General features: G+C 39.9%; 1 protein-coding gene across 2 annotated transcripts in view; it reads right to left on the bottom strand.

The window, feature by feature from the left end:
* The window catches only part of wnk3 (WNK lysine deficient protein kinase 3), a 59,225-nt gene that overhangs the window by 32,718 nt on the left and 2,799 nt on the right, over positions 1-23,708 (bottom strand). For both annotated transcript variants that reach the window (XM_072656535.1, XM_072656536.1), the window contains exon 2: positions 11,216-12,323. In XM_072656535.1, the coding sequence (XP_072512636.1) occupies positions 11,216-11,911 (696 nt within the window). In that variant the 5' untranslated portion in view covers positions 11,912-12,323. The remainder of the gene's footprint in view (positions 1-11,215; positions 12,324-23,708) is intronic.

Below are 23,708 nucleotides of genomic sequence, written 5' to 3'. Positions count from 1 at the left end.
ATGGCGTCTGTGTACGGATAAAGTCCCCTTTCACAAAAGAGCCTTCAGCTTGCTGGTTATGCCAGGAGCGGAGGAGGGTCAACAACATTGGGGCGCTACTAGGGAAAGCCCTCTACTCTATGGGGAGGTCTATGCAAGCACACTAGCCAAAACAAACTGGAAAATCATGTTTTTTGCATATTACTAAGCCAAGTGCTACAAACTATTCATGAGTTTTTTGTCAGATTTGACCTGTGATTTAAAATATATTTTGAAACGGTAATTTGACCTTCAGTTTTAAGTATTTAAGTATCTCTCCCTAATTACAGAGATTACAGAGCCTTGTGTAACTGGAAATAACTGTCCAGCGGCGTTGCAAAGATGGTTGCAGAATGAACCAAACGAATGACTTTCCCTGGTCCCTTGGTCACAGGACCCTGCAGTTCCTCATCCTAATGGTAGATTGAAATACAGACTTTGCACACAACTGCAGAAACTCTGTGTTGTATTTTCCTGTGTGTGCTAACAAAAAACAAGTTGTCAGTCCGATCGTTTCTTTTACAATATTTGACTCGGATTTAGACAAAGCTACTTGTAAAAGTACTGATTGTAAAAGCTACAGATTCGTCAAAGGAAAGCAGAGTTAAGACTTTAAACACCACTAACCTGACACATAATAGTGTACATAAGGTATTTAATTGTCAAATTACAGTGTCATATAATATGAAAAAGGCACACAAAAAGGGTACACATTTGCATTGACATCACTCTGTAAAAAAAGATCCAAAAGAGATCAGATTCATGACATCAAAAACGTAGTGGTCCAAACCCTACGTTTTGTGATCCGTTAGACCCCTACTGAAAATGTAACCAGTTACACTTCAGTCATACAAAATGCTCAAGGCTAGTAACAGAGCCTAGTCCTGGGCTTTTAAGCTGCATCAGGAAGAAGGCGCCGAAGTCGGTTGCTGACCCCAAGTTTTCTCATTACAGATGCAGAATAAAGCCACTCTCCCCGGGTGCTGTTGCACTGGAGGCAGGGGTACAAGGAGTATGGATCTGTCCCAGTGTGCAACAGTAGGTTCAGGGCACGGCTGTCTGAAGGAGCACATTGATGCGACTCTTTATATTCTCAGTACTTTCTCAGTCTGGGATTCATTCTGACACTGTGCATCTGACAGTTCAGTCGCAGTAACCTCTAGGCTGTGAGAACCAGAGAAAAGACAAACCCAGTCACTATGAGGGTTCAATGAGTTCCACACCCTTCAGTAAGCAGTTTTAAACAGAGCGAAGGAGACATGTAGTGTGAAGAAGGCAGCATTCGTTGTTTTTCCTTTTTCAGCTGACAATATTATGTGAATATTTGTGAGGTATATTCAGGGAAGTATTTTGTGACTTAACTATTTCCCAAACTAAAGTATAACCTGGACTTTTTGGGGCGTATTTGGTACTACTGTTAGTCCCAAGTTAGAGAGCTGCTATTCGGACCATGTTGCACTACAAATCAGCCTACTGGGGTGGTTTGTTTAAATGTTAAATGAAACACAGACATCAAATATGAAGGATGTAACACTGTGTAATTTGGACATGGTGTTTCAGTTTCTGCACAAACTCCTCACATACTTTTGGCTCATGGCGGAATTTTATCATCTCTTAGTGAGCTTTTAAGTGGCAAGAACTTCACAAGGCATACATAAGACCTAAAACGGCAGTTTAATAGTGGAGCTATTAAAGAGTTAATTATTCCAATGTACTTTAATGACACAAAAAAACAACAACACACTTGTATGCAAAAGTTTGAGTCTCCAAGGCCAAATTACATATTGTGTTGATTTTTGAAGTGAAAAGCCTAAACATAATTGAAAGTCTGTGGTTAGTGCATGGACAGGACAAGACAGGGTCTCACAGAACTACAAGTATTTTGCAAGGAGGGGTGGGCAGAAATCCCCCCCAAAAACACTGAAACATAGGAGCTGTTATTAAGTACGGTAATGGAGAATGCCCAAAGTGTTGCTTCAGGTCCTTTTCCGTTTTTGGAATAAAAAAAATGTAAAACACAAAAATAAAAAGTCATCTTGTTTAAACTATTAAAGGAATGTGTGATCTTTAACTTTATGCCTTTTGAGGATCAGGTCATCTTTTACTCAATTAGCAGACATTTCTACAGAAGGTGCCCAAATTTTGCATGCCACTATAGCGGAACGTGGATCATTGGATTCCCCAGTGACACGACTGACTAAGGCAAACATCTTTAAATTCTGACCCTGAATCTAGTTTATAGTCCTGGATCACTGGTAGTTAATTTTACTCCTAATGTAACAGGTTGGTTACCCAGGGCCTGTTTACACCTGGCATAAAGTGTGTTTTCGGTGAACGGATCACGTTCGGATTTCACTTGTCTGCATGAAAAGTCAGGTGTTAGCAGCCAAGATGCACTGTGATCTGATTATGACTGAAAAAAAAAAAAAAGTTAATACGAGCAGTTATTACTGTGGATCTTGGCTTCTCTCTCTATTTCCCTCTTGATCTCTCTGCCCCTTTGCTGTGTGTATCCGTTGTATTTTCTGATAGAGATGAAACTAAATAGAAGGCCTGGGATTGAATATTAATAATATATTGATATTTCTCAGGTAACTAATACACTGGTCGGCCTGTAGTGTTATCCCAGCCGTAGAGCAGGTTCATGTTGTGGAAGAGACTGAGCTGGGCCAGACTGGTCTGGTCTGGGCTGCTTGCATTCAGCCAGTTGTGTTTCTGCTTCGGTTGTGCTGTCTATGCAGGCCTTTTGTTCCAGCCTGACAGGCACCCACTGTAATTAACTCCCTGGATCACTGTGTATACTCACTCACTCACACACTCACTCACACCCCACCACACATACACACACACAACTGCAGGCAAGCGCACATACACACACACACACACACACTCAGAACTGTTTTGCACATGGCAGCAAACACAGATAGACAGTCTGACAGCCACAGGCAAAGGGCACAGTGTGAGCATGCATTCATGTACACATGGCACAGTACATGCACATGCACACAGTAACACTCCACACCTTAACCCTTGCACACACAAATCTAAAGAATTAAACACCTGTTCCTACACACTGCACCGCCAGAGCAAATTTACAGAGCTGATCGCACTAAGTGAAAATGCTACGTTGTAACATTCTGAGATAATTACAGCTTTGAATGTTAGTGTGAAGAAAAAATGGGAGCTGAACTCAGAGCAGCAGAAGAGAGCAGGGGAGGAGAGACTGTGGCCGCACCGTGAACTTCGATTTCCCACTCTTTCAAGCTGAATTAGTACAACTAATCCCCAACTCTGCAGTCCCTTTCAGGGCGCTCGTCTGTAGGTGTGTGTATGTGTGTGAGCGTAGAGGAATTTCAATACTTTCATAAATTCCCATGATAAGTGGATGCAAATGGTAATGAAAACAGTCTGTGACACATCAGCACCAGTGCAGCGCTACTTCATTAGATCACATTTGGCCTATTCATGCTCCACCCAAAATCTTCAGTATTAATACTGTGTTAGCCTGGATTTATTTATAATGTAGAACATAGAGTTCCAGTCCTGTCACTTCCAGACAGATTAGATTAGATAAAACAACATAGTCTAACTTTTAAAGCTTTTAAATAAGCAGGGGTGAAAATGCTAATACGCACACCCTATAGAAACCCAAACCATAGTACATTCACCTCAAACTCATCTTCTAAACTATACCTGCAATCCAAAAATACAATAAAACCAAGTAGAATCCACATGTACATTACAGTAGCTGCTTGCCGCTCTACAGAGTCTCCAGTACCCTTATATTCCCTACACATTGAGCATGGGGCGTGAGTGAAGGGAATACCTTCACTCAGAAGACTCTGCAACATCATTTTTAGACACAAAGCAACAAGCAAGTGTTTAGGAGATGGGTGTCCAATCACAGCCCTGGAGATCTACTACCCAGGACAGTCCACACACACTTGGCTCTAATATTTAATTGCACCTAAAGGCCTTATTCAGATCAGGCATTGTAGACTGTGGTTAGAGCTAAACTCTGGAGGGTATATCAACGGTTCTCGCTTAATTTTGTGGTAATCTATTACAGTGACTAGAAAATGCTTAAACATGATCATTTTAGAACACTTCTTAGGTCACATCCTCCAATTTTCCTCTGACACATTATCAAAGGACACACACAGAGACAGGCTGCCAAAAAAAGGGGAAAATCTTGTTCAATAACAAACAAACTGAAGAAGATAACACAGGAGACACTGTCTGGACCTCCCTGAAAGGCTTACTCGGCCAAATTCACACTATGGGGTTATGCCCTTGTCTAATATTATCTGTGTCTAGCTGATTTAGGAGAGACACAGAAACCATGCTGAGACTCAGTGTCTGTCTCTGCACATTTACTTCTTTTTCATTCTGCTCTGTGTTGATATGAACAATGTCTCCAAATGTCTTTTGCCTGATGTCCATGAATACTTGATAAGCCATTTCAAGGTGATGTCTTCTGATGAAGTACACAATCATATTTTAGTCTTCTGACGAAATATCATTTAGAGTGCTTATAACATTGGTAATGAATGTATGATAATTTCTTTGTTGGAATATCTAGAACTTAAATGTCCAACAAATATCAATTTGTAACCATCTAATGTAAGTACCTGATACAAATGATGAAATTCAATATATACAGTTATGGTATGAATGTCATATATGTAATGGCAATGTCAAAGGCACCCTCAGCTGAGAGGAATCTAATTCAGTTGGTCAGGACCAACCTAAGCAACACCAAGGCACAGGTCTGCTATGATCTACAAGCTGCTGGAACACCTGTAGTCAAGCTCATTTTTTGCATCGGCATGGACTGAGAGGTGATCATCCCAGAAAGAAGCCCCTGCTACAAAACCCGACTACAATTTGTATCTGACCACATGGACAAAGAAAAGGCATTCTGTAGGAGTGTTTTATGGTTTGGAAAAGTAAGGTGACAAGTTCAATCTCAAGAAACTGTACCAACTGTTAAGCATGGTAACATCATGCTCTGACGCTTGTTCGCTGCCACTGGCACACTGTGCAAAGTTGTTGAAATAATGAAGAAAAAGGTCTACCAGCATAATCTCAAATGATCAGCCAACAAATAACCAACAAAGCAACAAATTTAATGAAACTCTACGAAGAAGAGCAACCAGAATTCTGCCAGAAGCTTGTTGTTGGCTACCAAATATATCTGGTCAAGGTATAACATGCCAACCAAATATTAGATGTGCTGTAAGTATATTTCTGACCCTTTTGTATAATTACTAGTAAAATACTATGGCACACTGACAAAATGTCACTGCTCTCAAAACTCTTAGAACAATGATTTAATTAGAAAAGAATTAAGTATTTGCTGTGCTATATTCAGCCAGATCTCTCAGCAAGAAGTCCACACTGGTTGTTCTTATCATCTTGCAAAAATAACTCATTGCTGTGTTCAGACTCGTCAAACCCAACGTCAGCGTAACCAACAAAAAACTGCAAAAACAAGGTAATTAAATTACAAAAAGTATACTCAGTATACTCAGAAAAGCAAATTGTTTGCCCTGATAATAACATTTTCTTTTTATGAAATATCATCATACTTTATTTATGTACTATTCACATATGTTTTTTATTTATTTATTTTTTTTTTAAATCATTTTATGCATTCTGATCTAATGCTATAAAGTTTAATTGGCCCCAATCTAACACACTAGCCTTAAGCTCACATGCTAGTCACGATAAAACATAATACAATTCAATGCACATAAACACTATTCAATATATCATTCTGTTACATTGCTGCAATCTTCGTATTCAGTGTTTACCTGTGTTAGGATTAAATAATGACTCTGTATAGTGCCATTAGCAGCAATTTCATGATCCATGAAAATGAACTTATACCCTATGCTCATTAAGCAATCCTTCAGGGACTTGTGCCTATGGTTGCATTTGTGTTTGTTACGGAAAAAGAGAAAGAAAAAGAGAAAGAGAAAGAGAGAGAGAGAGAGAATGAGAGAGAGAGAGCACACTGTGTCTGTGTGCAAAGTTAGAATTAAACACACAGTCCCTCCTGGGAGTGATGCCATGTTAATCCTCTGTTTGGCTCATCACTCTCACACACACTCTCACTACCCCCTCTCTCTGCCCGTGACAGGTTCACAGGAGCTCATTAGAGCAGCATGTAGTGCTACAGCAACAATATCTTCCTTTATTTTTCTTGCTTCCATTTTTTAACCATAGGATCCGTTCATGTCTCTGAAACAGCAAAGGAACGCGAGAGACTACTTCTGTAGCAGTCAGACTCAGACGGTATTACATTATGCATTTGATTTGTCTGCGAGTGATATTTTGCATTAGTGCACTCAGGATGGGTACAGCGCCAGGGCAGTGGGCCTTCCAGCGTGGCTTTCCCTCTGTGTTGTGACTGCATCATACACTCATCCCCTTCACATACAACCTACTATTACCTCAAGAAGCTGTGGGCCAAAAAAGTGACCTTCTTTCCGTGTCTCAAATTGGGTAGAAGCCCCCCGTTTGTGGTGTCATACCTCACATACAAGCCAGAAAGAAGATATCTATGCTATGTTAATAAAAACGACCAATGTTATAGACTACTATTCACACATAATAAGATTAAAGGGTCAGAAATGTATTTACAACATGACAGACGACAAGCCTATTCCTCCTGACAAAACTAAGAGCAGCACGTGTTGTAAGCTTCGACCAGGGCCAGTGGCTCAGAGATTGAACTAAAGAGAGTCACCTGGTGGGCTGGCTCCCAGCTTGAGGTCAAGGCTGAACGAGGAAGCAAGAGTGCAGGCTGTCTGACCTACACAGAACGCTCAAACTCAGATTAGCCAGGGCTGCTGTGTGGAATTAGCTCTTAGCCAAATACATTCTACTTTTTAGCTGTAAAACACAAAGCAAACAGGCAAGTTGCAGAACAACATGAAATATAAAACCATGCTAACTGCTCTTCTTTCCGCCACTGTCCCAGTCAGGGTTTTAGTGTTCCTTCACTTCTCCTTGACTGCCAAAGACCACACTTAGCATGCTGGGTCTCTAACTGTCCTAATGAGTACTCTGTATGTCAATAGTTATATCCCAGGGGCATAAACAACTAGAGCAGCATATCTGGCCCTCTGTTAAACTCATTATCATGACAATCCTTTGGTTCAATGAATAGAATGACCTTATTGGCGTTAACTCATAATGCAGGCCAAAGTGAGGCATATAAACTTTCCAATATTTACAAATACAGAAACTCATGTTCAATTGGAGGGTAATTGAAGGTCCGCTATTGTGAAAAAAAAGCGTTTTCATTCTCTTTGAGAGAGAACAATGTAAGCACAACCCATGAAGCTCATATAAAGAAACTAAGGTCTGGCTGACATTCACATTTAAAGCAGAGCAAGCTAGCAGTACAATATTGTTACATTTTCACAGAATAAACAATAATGTTTCAAATATAATAACATATGCATAGTGCCATTTACACCACCATGCTTTTAGAGAAATACTTTCCTGAAGAGTTTAATTCACTGAACACATATCATCTAGACCATCAATCCACTTGATTAGCTAAATAGGAAGTTAGATTTTAGTTTTAGGCAGTAACAAATGTGCAGCAAAGCTATAAACAGTCACAGACATTGCCTTAAAAATAGTTCATTCACTTTTTACTGCATAGAATTTGCAATATAGTGCACTGACTAGAGAATAACAATCAAAAATGTTGAACATTTAAACAGCGCTACAACCTGTCTACACACCTCAACACACTATAGTATACATATATATATAGTATATATAGTATGCCATACAGACTGATTTCCAACGAAGCTAAACTTTTGAACTTTGTGCTGGGGTTGACCGACAATAGGCACAACCAATAACTAGAGCCATCTTCACCTGTTTTTCCGATTGTCTACTAGCTTCCTTCCACCACTTTGACACATTTTGACTAAACAGGCAGTGTGTCATAATATCTTGTTACTGCCTGAAATAGGGATTATGAATAAATTTTGTTTATACATTTGTTGTAAATGTGACACAAGTGAGCATATTGTGGAACGTCTGATCAACTGCACATTTCATTACAGAAAGAAATTAGTGCTTTTGGATGAAGTGCACCACATTTTTCATACAAATCTATTTTTGTATTACAAATTTTAATACGATACTTAGTATTGTAGAGTATTTGAACAGCAGTTTTAAAAAATCTGATGCTACTGATTCTGATTTTGTATGCATGTCAAAATAATGCAATAAATATTGTGTATTGTGAAATTGTCTTCAAATGCTATAATATTTTTACCATATTGCTCACCCCTAGCCTTAAATATATTTTTGGTTGAATGACAAAATGAGATAAACATTCATATACCCTTATTGCTGTTGCATTAAGCAGGAACTGCATGACTGTACTTTACACACTTTCTATACAGCCTTTATTTAGGCTTTCTCAATTGTAACCATTTACTAAAAAGACAAGCTTCAACCTCATGACTCTTCAACACCATGTGAGTGATTCATACAATATTTGTTTTATATAAATCTTGTGTAAACAATTATTAATATATTTGTTGAAGTTTTTATTAAAAGTTTTTGAGCGCCTTTTTAAGCTTTATCCTCAATGACCATTAAAACATTAAATTGTTTGAAAATAAATTTTAAACAGATAAATATATTTTAAGTTTAATGTAGGTTGTAAGTAAGAGTTGCATATTTGCAAAAAAACAAAAAAAACAAACGTTAGCGATATCTTTCACACAAGTTTCCCTATAGTTTGTGCTGTTGTTGGCTCTTACACTCAGATCTGATAATACACACATTTGCACCAAGCTACCTAAGGCCAAGCCTCTGTCATCATTAAATGACAAACATAATTTATGATATAATTTACAATCAATTTGTGATCAGGTTATCAGGACTGTAACCTAATGCAAATAAACATGCATAAATTAAATAAGAATTTGTTCAAATGGGATATGTAACCAACAACATTGAATCCAAGCCCAAATGAAAGGCAGAAATCATTAACTCAACATTCACCCTTATTTTATGTTCGAGAAGCCACTCTGAGCTTGTGAATTACACTCAACCTTAACCTTATAATTGACAAGCTGATTTGATAAGCTTCTTAACCGGCTGGCGTTCACCTCCGCATGTAGGCTTGACTGGCATACATTCTATCAGGGCCACTTCACTGCAGTGAGATGTATGGCAGAGGCCCACTACCTCTGAGCCGAGGTTCTCAACATGCCCTTCATGGTCATGAGAGGATTAAAAAAACAAATGTCCTCAGAGCAGTTCTGACCATGTCACGCTCAAAAAGCTACTACCATACAGTTCAATAGAACCAATACTCAATACAGTTGCTTGGAATCAACGTGCAGTGCCTATGCCTCTAGTTGTGACAGCTTATATGTTGACAGTGGTGGCAGCCCCTGCCTCTGAGTCAATTATGCAAACCAGTATTTTGCATGCATTCCTAGTAAACACAATGTAATGCACTGTGCCACAGGCATTCAGCACAAAAGTCAAACAATTCCACATGAAAACAAGTGCTCTACTGTGCACTACATCATTTCTGTAGTTCACTGCACAGTAAGTAGGCTCGACTCTGTTCTCCCACGGATACTTTCAGTGTGTAAACTATGGGGCTATTCAACTCGACTTCTGAAACTCTTTTTTTCTCTACCTCTCAGGGCACTCTGCTGTGAAACGTTTCAAATAGATCGCAAGGGCACAAAAGGCTAAGATTTCTCTAATAGGCCCAAAAAAACTCCTAAGAAACATCATCCTCATTCATGCTAGACAGGGCAGAGCACTTAGGTAACAGCACAAGATACAGGTGAAAACCATTTTCAAAAATCACTGCCTACATTGTTTGGCAACAGCAGACTAAAAGTCATTCTTTTGTAAATCAACCATGGAGAGCTAATCCTTGTCATCTTTGTGTTCATAAACTAATTTCGATAGTCATTATGTACACTGTGCCTTCATATCATCATATCTTTGGCACATATAGACTATATGTGGTGTGTGGGTGTGCAGCTGCCACTGTAATTAATGTATAACCAGAAGAAGAGACTACAACTACAACTGTGGAGGAACTGAAACCACTGACTGCACATATGATATATATATACATATACTGTCTAGGGCTAAAATGATTCTTAGAGTAATTCAATTACTAAAAATCATCTATGTCAAATCTCTAATTCAAAGCTTTGTTAAATCTATTTAATTATTTCTAGATTTAATTGCAACTGACTTTAACTGACTTTTATTGTTGCACAATGCACGCCCACTCTGGGCAGGTGACAGAAACAAACCGTGATCTGATAGACAGACAAATAGAAAGCAAATTAGAAAGTAAAGATTCGGTTCATTTCAGACCAAAAAAACCCCAAAACAAAACAAAATAAAAAAATAACCCTCTGTGTGTGGTACAGTGTGGCTGTTGTAGAACTGAACTAGACTGCCACAACGATAATGCTTCAGCATCTCAGCAGAAAGTATCCAGTCTACGCATTCAATCCACAGAGCGGACCCGACACAAAATAGCGTTAACTTTAGCCTTTAGCGCAAATCAGTGCTTCAGACTGCTAGTTAAGATGAAGACTAGTAACATGTATATGCATGTATAATAGGTCTGGATATATTTAATTGCTAGTTAGTAAAAATTAAAATGTTGCAGTCAGTTTGTGAAAACCTAAGCTTCATTCATGTTATCTGTATGACATCTCAGACACACACACACAACAACATACACACCTCACACACAGACGCAGCCAGACACTTGCCTACTTCTCTTACAATGATGCATAAAATTCCAGGTGTTGTTTCCCTGATGTCAGCAATGAAAATAGGAAATTTTGATTTTCACGTTCAGATTCAGGTGAATCACATTATGAAAATAATTACTAAATTACAGAAACTAATCAATTTAATCTGACTAAAAAAAATTGTCTTCAAGGTAAATAAACAAATAAGACACAATGAAATTAACTTCCAAACATGATGTGCTTATTTAATTTGCTCTAAACACTCCTAATATACACAGTCCTTGGTAAAAGTCATAGGCATCTAAGAAAAGCTATCACACTGTCACAAATAAATGTCTTTAGTCACATACCAGCCTCAGTGGAAGCACTTTATATTTAATCCAGTTAAGCAGTGTTAAAGAAGCTTCACTCACCTGTAATTCACACCAGGCTACCTCCACCCAGGTCTCTGTGTCCAGGCCTTTGTAAACCGTTTTGAAGGCTCCTCTGCCAAGCTCGATGTCAAATTTGAGAAAGCGGCCACCAGGCGAGGTTGCCACCGCCTTCATCTCTGCCTCCTCCTCTTGCTCACGGTCCCGTTCCTTCCCCTTCAGAGCAGAAACCATTTGGGCACCCTTTTCGGGATCTTGGGCACCACTGTGGGTGCCATCCTCACCCAGGGCAGCCGAGGCACTGGCGGGTAGCTGCTGTTCTCCGCTACTGAATACGGAGTCCGAGGCACGACGCTCAAAATGGGGAGCAGTGTGAGGGGCTTCAGGAGCATCCTCTAGCTCATCCTCCTCCTCGCAGATCTCTACACTCTTGCGGAAAAATCGTTTATTCTCGCGCTTCACACGGGTCCCACCCGCGGCTGGTGAAGATGGGGTGGAAAAGGGCCTGGCTGAAGTCTCCACTTCCTGGCCGCCTTCTTCTCCTCCTCCTGCACCTTCCCCTCCTCCAGCTCTCCTCTCCTGTGTCTGGCTGGAGGGGAAGTCAGAGGGCGTGCTTTGTGTCCTTTCTCTCTCGTGGGCAGCCCGGCTCCCCTGTGCCCTCTCCTCCTCCCTCTCTCCATCAGCTTTCTCTCCGGACGACTCCTCCGTGGCAGTGGGCTCTCCAGGGTCTGTCGCCATAGCGATTGACCGTCCCCACTCCTCCACCGCCCCCCCCTGAGCTCTGGCTCTGTGTCAGTCCCCGTCTCTCTCTCGCGGTGGACACCCTTTTGTATAGACCTTTGTACAAATATACCACTGGCCTTCAACCTTCTGCCAGAGGGCAAACCAAACTTCTATTCTAGCTTGCGTCTTTCTTTCTTCTCTTCCTGGTTTGTTTCAGAGAGACACAGGAAGACACACACTCACTATTCTGATAGTTCAAGGCAGCTCTCAGTCCTTACACCACTCCTCTCCATCTCCCACCTACTGTTCCTTCCAGTCCGTCCAAAGAGGATTCAAGCGGTAAAATCCCAAATATGAACTATAAATGGAGGCCTTTCACAGCAAGAATGTCTTGCCTCCGTGGGTGAGAACCATCTTCAAGTAAATCCTACAAAAAAAAGAGCATGCAGATTTAGTAGGTGTCATGAGTGGCATAGTACTGTCATATTCATACATTCATTTAGTAATTAAGTTTTTAAAGGGTTTTCAGGAGGTGACAATCACTTGGCCACGATTATGCTTTATTTAGGCACAGTCAGAGAAGCAACCAGGCCTCACCATGTAAAAAATCTTAGCAATGTGCCTTTTGTTGAGGAGCCGACCAATCAGCGTCCGCTAATCTGTTTTAGCAACAAATGCAACGACAGTTTTATGTTGTAGGTTATGCTGCAGGCATTTTAGGATGACTGGTCTTTAAAAGGCTGGACTGAAGTTGATCAGCTGGAATGGCAGGAACATTCATGTCAGTTGTTTAAAGGTTTAAGGTAGCAGCTACAACTGCTGTTTTCCACTGTCAGCCAATTGTGAGACAGGACATGTACACTCACAATTGACTAAATTCTTTTTCGACTTTGCAGCACTTATGATGCTTTTGTTAATCGATCAGCCATAACATTAATATCACAGACAGGTGAAGTGAAAAACATTGATTATCTTCATCTATATCGGAACCTGTCAGGGGATGGGATGTATTAGGCAGCAGTTCAACAGTTCTTGAAGTTGATGTGGAAAGCAGTACTAACGGCAAGCATAAGGGTCCATTTTAATCGCAAGATGACTGGGCCAGAGCATCTCTAAAACAGATACAGTTAAAGAAAGAAATCACATATTGACCAGCGACAGCTTCATGGGCATCTAGGAATGTGATCCATGGAGGCACCCCCCCCCCCCTCCAAACCAACTTACAAGATCTAAAGGATCTGCTTCTAACGTCTTGGTAAAAGATACCACAAAACACAGAGGAGCTGTGGAGTCCATGCCTCAAATGCTCAGATCTGTTTCTGTTTCAATTCCACAAGGGAATTGCCTCAATATTAGGCAGTTGGTGTTAATGTTACAGTTGATTGGTGTATATTCTTGCAACATATTAATTTGAAACAACATTGCAATCCACATCAAGACACGCGTTAGCTGTGCTAAGCAAGGTTGCCACTATGGTTACTGTGTGTAAGTGGTAAACGGTCATGTGCCGTTTAAAAGCCCTGCTGAATATATGTACTTTGACAGGGGACATAAAGGCTGGCAAGCATGCCTAAATTGTCCTTAATTGTTGTGATGGTGAAAAAGAAAGCAAAGCCTTAAATCAAGCGCATGTCCGTACAGGTTTACATACTTTAAGCAGCAGAGAAAAACAAAAAAAACAAGAAAAACAGAGCTTTTCGCAGTCATATATGATCTTTATCTTTATCTGTCAGATATAATTAGCTACATAGAAACTGACAACCCCAGAAGGAAGAGAGATGACATAAGGCTAGACATGCTGATTTGTTTTCCATGACCACAGACTGACTCAAACAGACAGCTATTATAAAGGACAAAATGGAGATATACTATGTGGACAATAGTATTGGGACATCTTATTAAAGGTTGTTAAAAAGAATGCATCCTGCTTTTATTGGAGTAACTGCCTCTGCTGTCTAGGGAAGGCTTTGGAGAATTGCTGGGAGAATTTAATTGCGTTCAGCAACAAGGGTGTTAGTGAGGTGAAAATGCTGTATGATCATCATCCTACCTAATTCCTATGCAGACACATTGTGCAGCTTTGCTAAAGGGTTAACCTTAAAGGGAGTATGTATGGAATACAGCTCCAGTTCATCCACACAACAGAACCAACTCAACACAACTGTCACAGCAGATCATCCTCTTTTTTCAATGCAGTCTCAGCACTTGACACCAGGCACAAACCCTTCAGCCACAACTGACTATTACAGCTAGAATGGAAAGGCAAGCTGAAGAGCATGCAGAATCCATTTCTTTGCTCTGTGAACACTTGGTACAAAAAACTGCTAGCTCTATGAGTGAAGAGGTCAGGCCTTAGAGCACCTGCAGCCGACAGCCTCCCCCCTGCTCTCTGCAGCGTCTGACGCTGTGCCTTCACTCCTCAGTGACTCAACAGAAGAAATCATTGCTCACAGGCTGGCAGCACAGCCTGTGTAAATATGTCAACAATGGCACTTGGGTTAAACTTGAGCGGATGAATAAATTCGGTAAGCTGATTAATTCGCCTAAACTCAAGATCGCAGGCAAGCAGGGAGAGGGTTAGTATAGTCTGTTCCGAAAATACCCATACATGGCTGAGGGCATGAAACTTCTCTTTGAAACTGTAATCTTTGTTATGAGCAGAGATCTCTCAACCAAGCACTGAGAAGAGCCAAATCAGATCGGGGAACTCAGGATTTGGAATATCTCATAAAATTCCAGGTTGTGTCCATTAGTCGATACAAAGGTGCGGAATAACAGATTCTTACCTATTAAAAATAGATGATGCAGAATGGGCCCTTAAGACATGAATAATTCAGCAATAGAGAGGTTGCAAAAGTGAACTAGAGTGAAAGCCATAGATCATCACCGGGGGAACGTGCAGTAAATAAGCATATAAATGGTGGTCAGCAGTATTTTAATTTCACTTAGTGATGATGGGCCACACCTACATATAGAAACTTCTTTAATCACATTTACAGTAAAGTCTCCTTAACTATTGGAGGCAAAAGCATTTTGAACCTTCTGACTGTGCCCTATATATTTTCTGTATCTCTATGTACCCCCATGTTGATGGTCTCAGTCTCACTCCTCTCTGGTGACATCTTTATCTGCAGCGCTCCACTGCTGCTGTCCATCTGTCTGAAGCAGAGAAATCTCTCTCCTCCCCACTGACATCACATTTCAGTCAGTCCTTTCTACAACAGCAGACTACTGCTCGTAGTATTTAGGGCAGCAAAATGCTGCTCATTAACCATGCGTTGAACTAGAACTTTTAATCAGTGGCTATCAATGTTTTTGCATTTATTTCAACATAATAATCAGCACAAAAATCTGCAAAATACATACTCTGAATTGATGGTGTAGTTTTTTGTAGTTCACCATTAGTGTCCAGAGAAATTCCCTGGGTCTAAGCTGTATAATCCATGGAAAAAACAATACTATTTCAAGGAATACTGCTACAGTGGGGTCCAAAAATCGGAGACAACTAGTAAAATGGTAGTAGTAAATTTAAATTTGAACATGGATTTCAGATTTTTTTCTGAAATCTGTGTCTTCCTTTTGCTTTTATGATGGGCTGCATAGACCTTACAAGTTTGACAAGCCTCTGATTAGTAGTAAATCCAATCCAGAAGCTCCAATAGAAATACTGATTTTTAAAAAATATGTAGCAAGAATCTCATCATAACTTCTCTTTGTTTAATTTATTTTTTACTCAAAACTTTGTTATTTGGAGCCGTTTATTTAAAATATGAATGCAGTGCAGACCACAAATATATAAACAAGCCAAACAAGATGAACCATAAATTCATATTTGCAGATCTTATTTTGTATGTGAAAAAGACTAATTTCTAAATGCTGTTTTGACATGTGAATGTGTTTTATTATTTCTTCAGGCACCCTGAATCAGTATATCAGAGAACTTCTGTTTTAAAACAAGACTGACACATGTTTGATGTTATAAAAAATGATAAGGTAGGGGCATCCCAATTTAATCCAGTGGATCAGGGCTGGGGCTGCGTTACGGCGCTTCCAGTTCATGCTCCTTTGGCGGCTCAAGCTCACAGGGCAGTCACAGCATACTCAGGTTGGGCTTGCCCTGTTATCTAGTTCAGGCAGCTGGCTCTCCAGCTACCCCTTTTGTTTACTCAGAGCGCAGCTCTAGTTCTCAGTTCTAGTTTCCCCTGCATCCCAAGCTAGGCTTGTGGGTTTCTTTTGTCCCCTTCTCTCGTTTAGATCTCAGTTCATTCCTGTTCATCCCCTGTCACTCCCTGCTCCTCCCAGTTCCAGGTTTGTTGTGTTCGCCATTTGGTTTGTCACCTTCTGTTTGTGTTCTAGCTTTGGCCATTAGTTTGCTGCACCTCATTTCCTCTGCACCTTGTTTTGTAAGCCCTTTGTGTTTCAATAAAACCTTGCTTAGTTCCATCTCTGCAAGTGTTCATCCCGTATTTGTCTGGCCGCACACGCCACGCCACTTTTGACCAAACCATGCGACCAAACTTTCTTCTTTTTCACCAAAGAAAACAAACACACCCTTAGTGACATTAATTAAACTTGCTCAATTCTTACTTTTAGCATGTTCACAGCAATATCTGTATTCATACTATGGATATGGACAATCTGGAGGATGCAGTTGAACGTAGGTATTAATAATGTAGACAGGGCAAAATATTTTGTTTACCCCAGGGTACCACAGAAATGCCAATCATATGTCTCAGAGAAAACAGATGAAGTTTTGGCATGTTGCAGACTACATAATGATAAATGATCATAGAGCTTTATAAGGGCTTGGATTCCCTTATACCTCTTCTAGCAGTTTAACATTCAGCTACTTTTGGCTGTATGCTCTCTCTCAGCAGTTCCTTTATCAGACTCAATACAGTATAAATGTATCAGTTTCACTGCTGTTGTTTCTCTTGAGCCAGGGCACAGCTAGACATCAAGAACATATTGTTAACTCAAGTACTATTCTCACCCTTGTGTTCCTTCCTGTTCTTTAAGGACACCCTGAAACCCGGGTTCTACCAATAACAGTCATTACACCAAAAGTTATTCAAACACTAAGAGCAAAGATACTTGTGATGTTCAAGTCAGATTAAAGCCCAAGCCCAATAAGATATCAGCACTATCCGGCACTCTTTCTTCATTCAAGGTTTCACACAGTGAAGGCTAAGTAAAAAAAATGCAAAACAGAAAGCACAACATTTAGAGGGCTGGATATACGATAATAGTGGTAAAGTAACAGTATAGGTAAAGTACAGGTAAAGTAACAGGTAAAGTCAGGAAACAGGGCAAAAGCACATGCTCTCCCTGTCCTCCTCTAGTCCTCTCCACCTATTGTTTAAATGATGAGAAAGCAAATCAGCTAAGGTATAGATTTTAGCCTAGTACAGATACCTGCCTGCTTTCCTGGCTTTAAACTTATTCATGCCCAGCTTTCAACTCTCCTTTCACCACTAACTAATTTGTGTAGCAACCCGTTTTCTATGGCGATGATATGATGATATGTATTACTGATGCATACCCTAGGTATGAATGTAAAAGAAAACTACAAGTAACAAAATACTCTATTTTCTTGAAGTGGCCATTTTATCACCTTACAAGCTTTGAATAGGGTTAACAGGACTCACTTGTGGGCACTTGTCGCAGCAGTGTAGTGCAAGTTAAAATGTTTTTACTAACAGTCTAAAACAGTGTACAAAATCTATAATCTTTCCACTCAGTGCAACCAGAATGGACTATTTATATGAACAGCAATAGTTTTGCATTGGGAGGCAGAGAAAATTGTGTTTCACTTCGATTTTACCCTGAATTCACCATTTTAGTAAGTTTTATAATATACCAAAGAATATAATGGCTTTTACTTACTATAAAACATCCATTAGCAACAGTCCCAGCTTATATTGATCCTGTGTGAACTGCCATGCTGTGAGAGCGACAATTTACTTCTATTCTCTGTATCCTAAAACAAGTCAAAAATGTTCAATATGTCCAACACCAAACACAGAATAAGCTTGTGAGAAGCCAAACGTATTAGGTATGAACATTTTTGGTGTGGAAATGGGACATTTTTCAAGTCTTAAACTACCTTACCTCAACGTTGTTTCCCCATATTTGCATCAAATTAAGCTTCCATGACTTAAAAATAAATATAAACATCAATTGGAACAAATTTACTTACTTAACCTTACTTAAACAAATTTACATTATATTTTGCATGCCTGTATCAACGACGCAAGTAGGTGACTCCACCAAGCCAGTTTAAAACCTGTTTTAAGGAAGTCGGAAGTAGGAGGGACAGAAACTAAGACAGGACAAATGTAGTGAGGCTGGTCAACAAAGCAGGAGGCCAGCTATGAAAACTTAAGTGACATATTTTGACAATATTTTATGAGAACGGAAGAATTACGTATGTAAAGGCCATTGCATGTAAAGGGACATGTAAAGGGAGGCAAAAACATCATGTGACAGACAGGAGGAAGTTCTTTTAAACAGGAGCCTATTTGCCTACTGCCTCAGGGCAAGGAGTTCCCATGGAAGCCACATACCGGACAGAGTTATCACAGAGCATCAAACAAATTCAAATAGACACATTTCTCTCCCTCTCGTTCTCCTTCTCTTTGTCCGTCCAACGCAACATTAAAAACTTTAAAGGTTAAAATTTTCTTGCAAGACATATTCCTTTTATTTTACTAGACAAAAGGCATTTGTGCGTTCAGGCATTTCATCTTCATTGTCATCTCTGGTCTTTGTTGGTAAAAATAACCAAATGGTAGCCTTCACAGAAAACTGGTTTGTTGAAGCACACTCAGTAAAACTGGTGTTATCTCAACACTTAATTTCTAGTTTATAGTATCTCCAAGTTCTATTCTAAACACACCTGTTAAGGGAATATGCATGACTTACTAGCAGGACATGATCACTATGACATCTACAGCCCTACCTAACCCAACGGCATTAATGGAGGACAATAGAAGGATGGGTGTGCCGACAATGAGGCCAGCATTTGTGCTCTACTCCAATTATCTTGAAATGCGCAGCATAATTGACATGGACACTTTCCCTAACTATTTTTTTAAGAGAAACATCTCTTTATCAGGTGTATCTGTGGTAACAGTTTATCATGTGCGGTATAGAGTGTTGCATGACTCCTGACATTCTCTGGCACAGGATTAGCTCATTACTCAAGTTCTCAGCATGGTTCATATATCTTCACTCTCTCTCTCTCTCTCTCTCTCTCTCTCTCTCTGTCTCTCTCTCTCTCACACACACACACACAAACAGACCCCTTCATCCCTAACTAGGGATAAATGTGCATTTGTTGTAGCTAGTTTTTCTTAATCAACAACAACACTGTTTATTGGCTTGTTATTGGAAGCTCAAACTATCACGCAAAATTATTTTCTTACCAGGTAAGCCAGGGTTACACTATGTGAATTTTACTCTGATTCTCAGTCTGGCTGAGTCTTTCCTGGCTCTTGTCAGCGGATTTTTCATTTGTCTGAGTCGACAGAGAGAGAATAGCTAATGAAAACTGGAAAAACTGCAGGTAAAGTGCAGTTTTTAGGCATTTATTTTGCAGTTTCTAACTTTAATTCTACATTCCACCTTAAATAATGTAGCAGCTACATTCTGCTACTACATTAAAGGTTGCAGGTGCTGCAGCACCTTTAAAGGTAGAATGAAAATTCATATAAGCAACGTGCCATATTTTCTTTTCTTTTGGCGAGCCGTCAGCTGTGCATCGCATACCTTGATTTGGGGTGTGTCAGTGTGTCTTTGCTAACGTAACAACAGGAAAAGTACGTCGAAACGCGAAAAAAGGCATTTAATTAGGTGTTGACAATTCACTGGCAAGATCGCAATGAACGTCTGACTGTTGATGTCTACTCGGTTGTTTTCAGTCAGTGGCGCACTTGTGTTTTCTGTTGCCAAGAAAGCAATACCCCAAAAGTTTCCTAAACACACCTCATTTTGTGACCACCACACTCATCGTCCTAGATAGGTTCGCAAGCGCTCTACTAGATAGATAAATGCAATAAATGTACAAATGTACATGCCACTCGGAAACCTTAAGCTATAAGCTATTGGACTGGCATGGTATTGTGGGAACTGTAGTGGTTTAGGGGTACTGCTATAGTAACTGCAGTCTTTGTCATTGAATATGCTGTTTACACGTTCCTTTCCTAATTATGATGAAAAACAAAACCTAGGTCAGACCTATGTTTTTCGTATGTTTTTTTAATGCTGTTGTACCACATTCAACCGTACCGTACTCAAACTGTAAAGTCCAAACCACCAAATGAACCGAAATGTTTCACGTGTACCATGGCGTTTGTGTAACATTATGCCCCTAGTCTGCGCAAATGGTGGCACAAACAATGACAGCAGCAAGCTGTTGTCCTATCATGTGTGCAAATTACTAATGCAACATCACTGGACAGCTGAACATGCTTGGAGGAGAGAGCTAACTGCCTATTCTGTTACATTAGCTAACAGACGTCTGCGCTACTTGAGAGCCTAAAGCTGTGACCATTTTAACAGAACTTTTTTATTTAAGCAACATTAAATAATGGGAATTCACAAGACATTCTTTTATAAACAAGCAGCAGCCATGTGCTTCAGTATACAGCACCATTTGATGTAAAAGTAGCCTTTGGCCTAATCAATGTGGTGGGACAGTAAGGCCACATTCGTTAAACTTAATATGACAATAATAGCGCAATGCCATGCAAAATCCGTTGCAAAGTGTCCTACCCATAAAGTTGCAGTGGCAGGTTTTATCACCACTGCAGCACTGTCTCTTTACCGCTGCAGTATTATCCACATGACCTCAATAACAGACAATAAAAACTGACAAGTTAAAGCACTCCCATAGCTTTTAAGAACATTATGAATCTGCTTATTATCAACCAAAGCCATTTTGGCATGAATAGCATTTAAATGCATGCATTTATCATGACATATTTCTGCTAAAAGAAATAATAAGAAAATAAACTGCAAAACAATTCTGATCTGCACTCTGACCCTGAGTATCGTCAGCTCCCACAGAGTTCCATAACTCCAAACACAACACACACTGCACATCCACAACTCCCTACTGCCACTGCCCACTTTTTTTCATCCCTCACTTCACTGGCATACACACATTAATCCCCCAGGACTGAGCAGGCTCTGCTGCTTTACTGAGGCAGACAAAGAGGGAGCCAGGGGATGCAATGTGTGTGTTTTAGGGAGGGGACAGAAGGGTTGGGGTAGTTAAATAAAAAAACTGCATATAAAAAGGGGACAGGAAGAGATTGTGGGCAGAGAGATGGGACATCAAAGTCTCAGAGAGAGAGAGAAAGAGAGAGAGACGAACTGACTGAGTTGGGGGTTGGTGGTGGAATGGGTGGGAAAAAATGTGTGTGTGAAAGAGAACAAGAGAGCAAGATAAAGAGAGGGGGGGAGGCATTCACAAAAAGAGTAGTGGGGGAATTTTTCACCCCCTGATTAAATATGTGGCAGAGTTTGTGTGAATGAAAGCAGTGACTAAAGCTCAATTTCTGCCTGAACAAAAACAAACTACATTTTGTGCATTTGGGAGGAGTGGGGGGGTTGGGGGGATTTTGAGAGAGAGAGAGAGAGAGAGAGAGAGAGAGAGAGGGGTAAGATTAGAACTAACAACAATGCATTTAGATCAGGTTACAATTATTAACACTGGTTGTACTTAGTGTACTTTGATGTTATACTTACTGATTTTGCAAGCATTTAAAATAAACAAATAAAGTTTGAAGTGATTCATAAGGACAGTAGAGAGCTAAAACAACGTCTACACCTCCTGACTGAAATACTGTAGCAAAATGCTTACAACCTGTTCCTCCAGGTATTTGTGGTTTCTGTTGTGGCTGAGATTCCTAAGATGTCCAAATAATTTACAACTGAAATAGCAGCAGCATTTGGTGGCAGTTTAGAACAGCAAAAAAAATAACAAGAGGTCAGGGTTTAGTTGAAAAACCAGTGTCTTCACACTTACACATCCCACAAAACAACTGTACTGCAAGGTTTAAACAACTTAATACACTATAATTACACTCTTATTCACTTCTAAACACTATAAATGCCTTATTAACACTACATTAATATCATATTTGTCGGGTTTTGAAAGTTGTGTTGGGCCGTACAGGGGATAAATAGTCAGAACTGATTGATTCACATACAGCTGTGCGCAATGGTTTAGGCATGCCCAGTCTGTGGACATGTTTTGGTGATTTCCTAAGTGACAGTAATAGGGATGTACTGATATTTCGGTGACTAAAACATTTAGTCTGAAAGCAGTCACCAAAACAAGCCATGTGAATGATAATGAAAACTAAAAACAGAATAAAACACAGTTTGTTCTCCCTTGTTCCTCAATGCTGGTCGGACACGTTCAAACAGAACAGCAGCAGACAAATGTCTGGGAATCCATTTCAGACGTGTGGCACCATTTCACGGTTTCTATGAGGGACATTATATAAGCAATCTGTAATCAGTGTTATGCAGAGTATCAAGAATATCAACAGGTCTATCACAGCTTGAAAACAAGACATCCCACTTGGTACTCTGACAGCAAAACAACAGAAGAATAACAGAAACATAAAGTCCTTGTGAGCATGCTGATGCGTCCTATAGACACAAAGACTCCAAAGTATAACTATATATATATATATATATATATATATATATATTAATAATCCATTCCCTTGGATGACCCAACTGCTCTTTGTGTCAAGCTTCAAGGAGGTTGGCTACCATGGTCACATTCTTTACTCAACATACTGTAATCATTTTAAATAATATTTTAATAGTTTATTTTATGTAAACGTCTATTTTGGTGTCATTTCAGTGTTGTTCCTACTGAATCAACAATAGTCCTTATCAATATAACATGTAACATGTTGGAGGAAAAAAAAACATAAAATGTGCAATCAAAAAAGATGTATAGGCGTTTAGAGACAAATATCATATTTAGGTTTATTTCCTGCAGAGATTTTCTTCACTTCCTTTCACTTTAAAAAAAACTCATCACAACAGTAGGGGTGGGTGATATGGTAAAAATGTTAGATCACAATATCTGTCAGTTGTCTTACCTCGGCCAAGCACTCTGTCTCACAAGCCTTGATTACAACACGACAAACTGTGTCCGAAGTTCACCATGTTCTCACTCTTAAAACTCAGATTACAGATGAAATAGGACCATTTTTGGTGAACAGATTAAGCAGCTTAAACTGGGTGCATTTTGGACTGTTGGGGTATGCCTTATTTGTGCCAAATAATTGAGGTTCAAAACACATGTTTTCGAGAGCTTTTTTCCCTCTTCTTTGCTAACTATTTACCCAAAAATAATTTGAATGTTTGACTTTACGTAAGGAAACAATGTTGTCTGCAGCCTATATTAAGCCAAACACAGGAACAATAGGTCCCGTAGTCCTATTTGCAGTCTGCTGAATGGTCGATGTCACTCCTGATGACAGTCTGGCACATGTCCCTCTCCCCTGTGTTCACGATGCAGACTGGACATGAGCTTTTCACACAAAAGCAATGGAAGAGTCTGGGACACAGTGCCCTTCCTATTTGGACAGACCCAGACCCAAACACAACTAATTCTGCTGCCCAATCCAGGTCAGCCATGTGACAGTGAGAGCCACTATGGCTTCAGGAGGCAACACATCCAGCGACATTTGCCATTTACCAGGCTCTGTCTCGGGACCACATAATCCAGGTGGGAGTGTTTCAGTCCGCTGTGCCACACAATGAACCTGGATTACAGATT

Source organism: Salminus brasiliensis, chromosome 14 (assembly GCF_030463535.1).
Source record: "Salminus brasiliensis chromosome 14, fSalBra1.hap2, whole genome shotgun sequence".
Lineage (NCBI taxonomy): Eukaryota > Metazoa > Chordata > Actinopteri > Characiformes > Bryconidae > Salminus > Salminus brasiliensis.
This window is presented reverse-complemented; position numbering and strand designations above follow the sequence as displayed.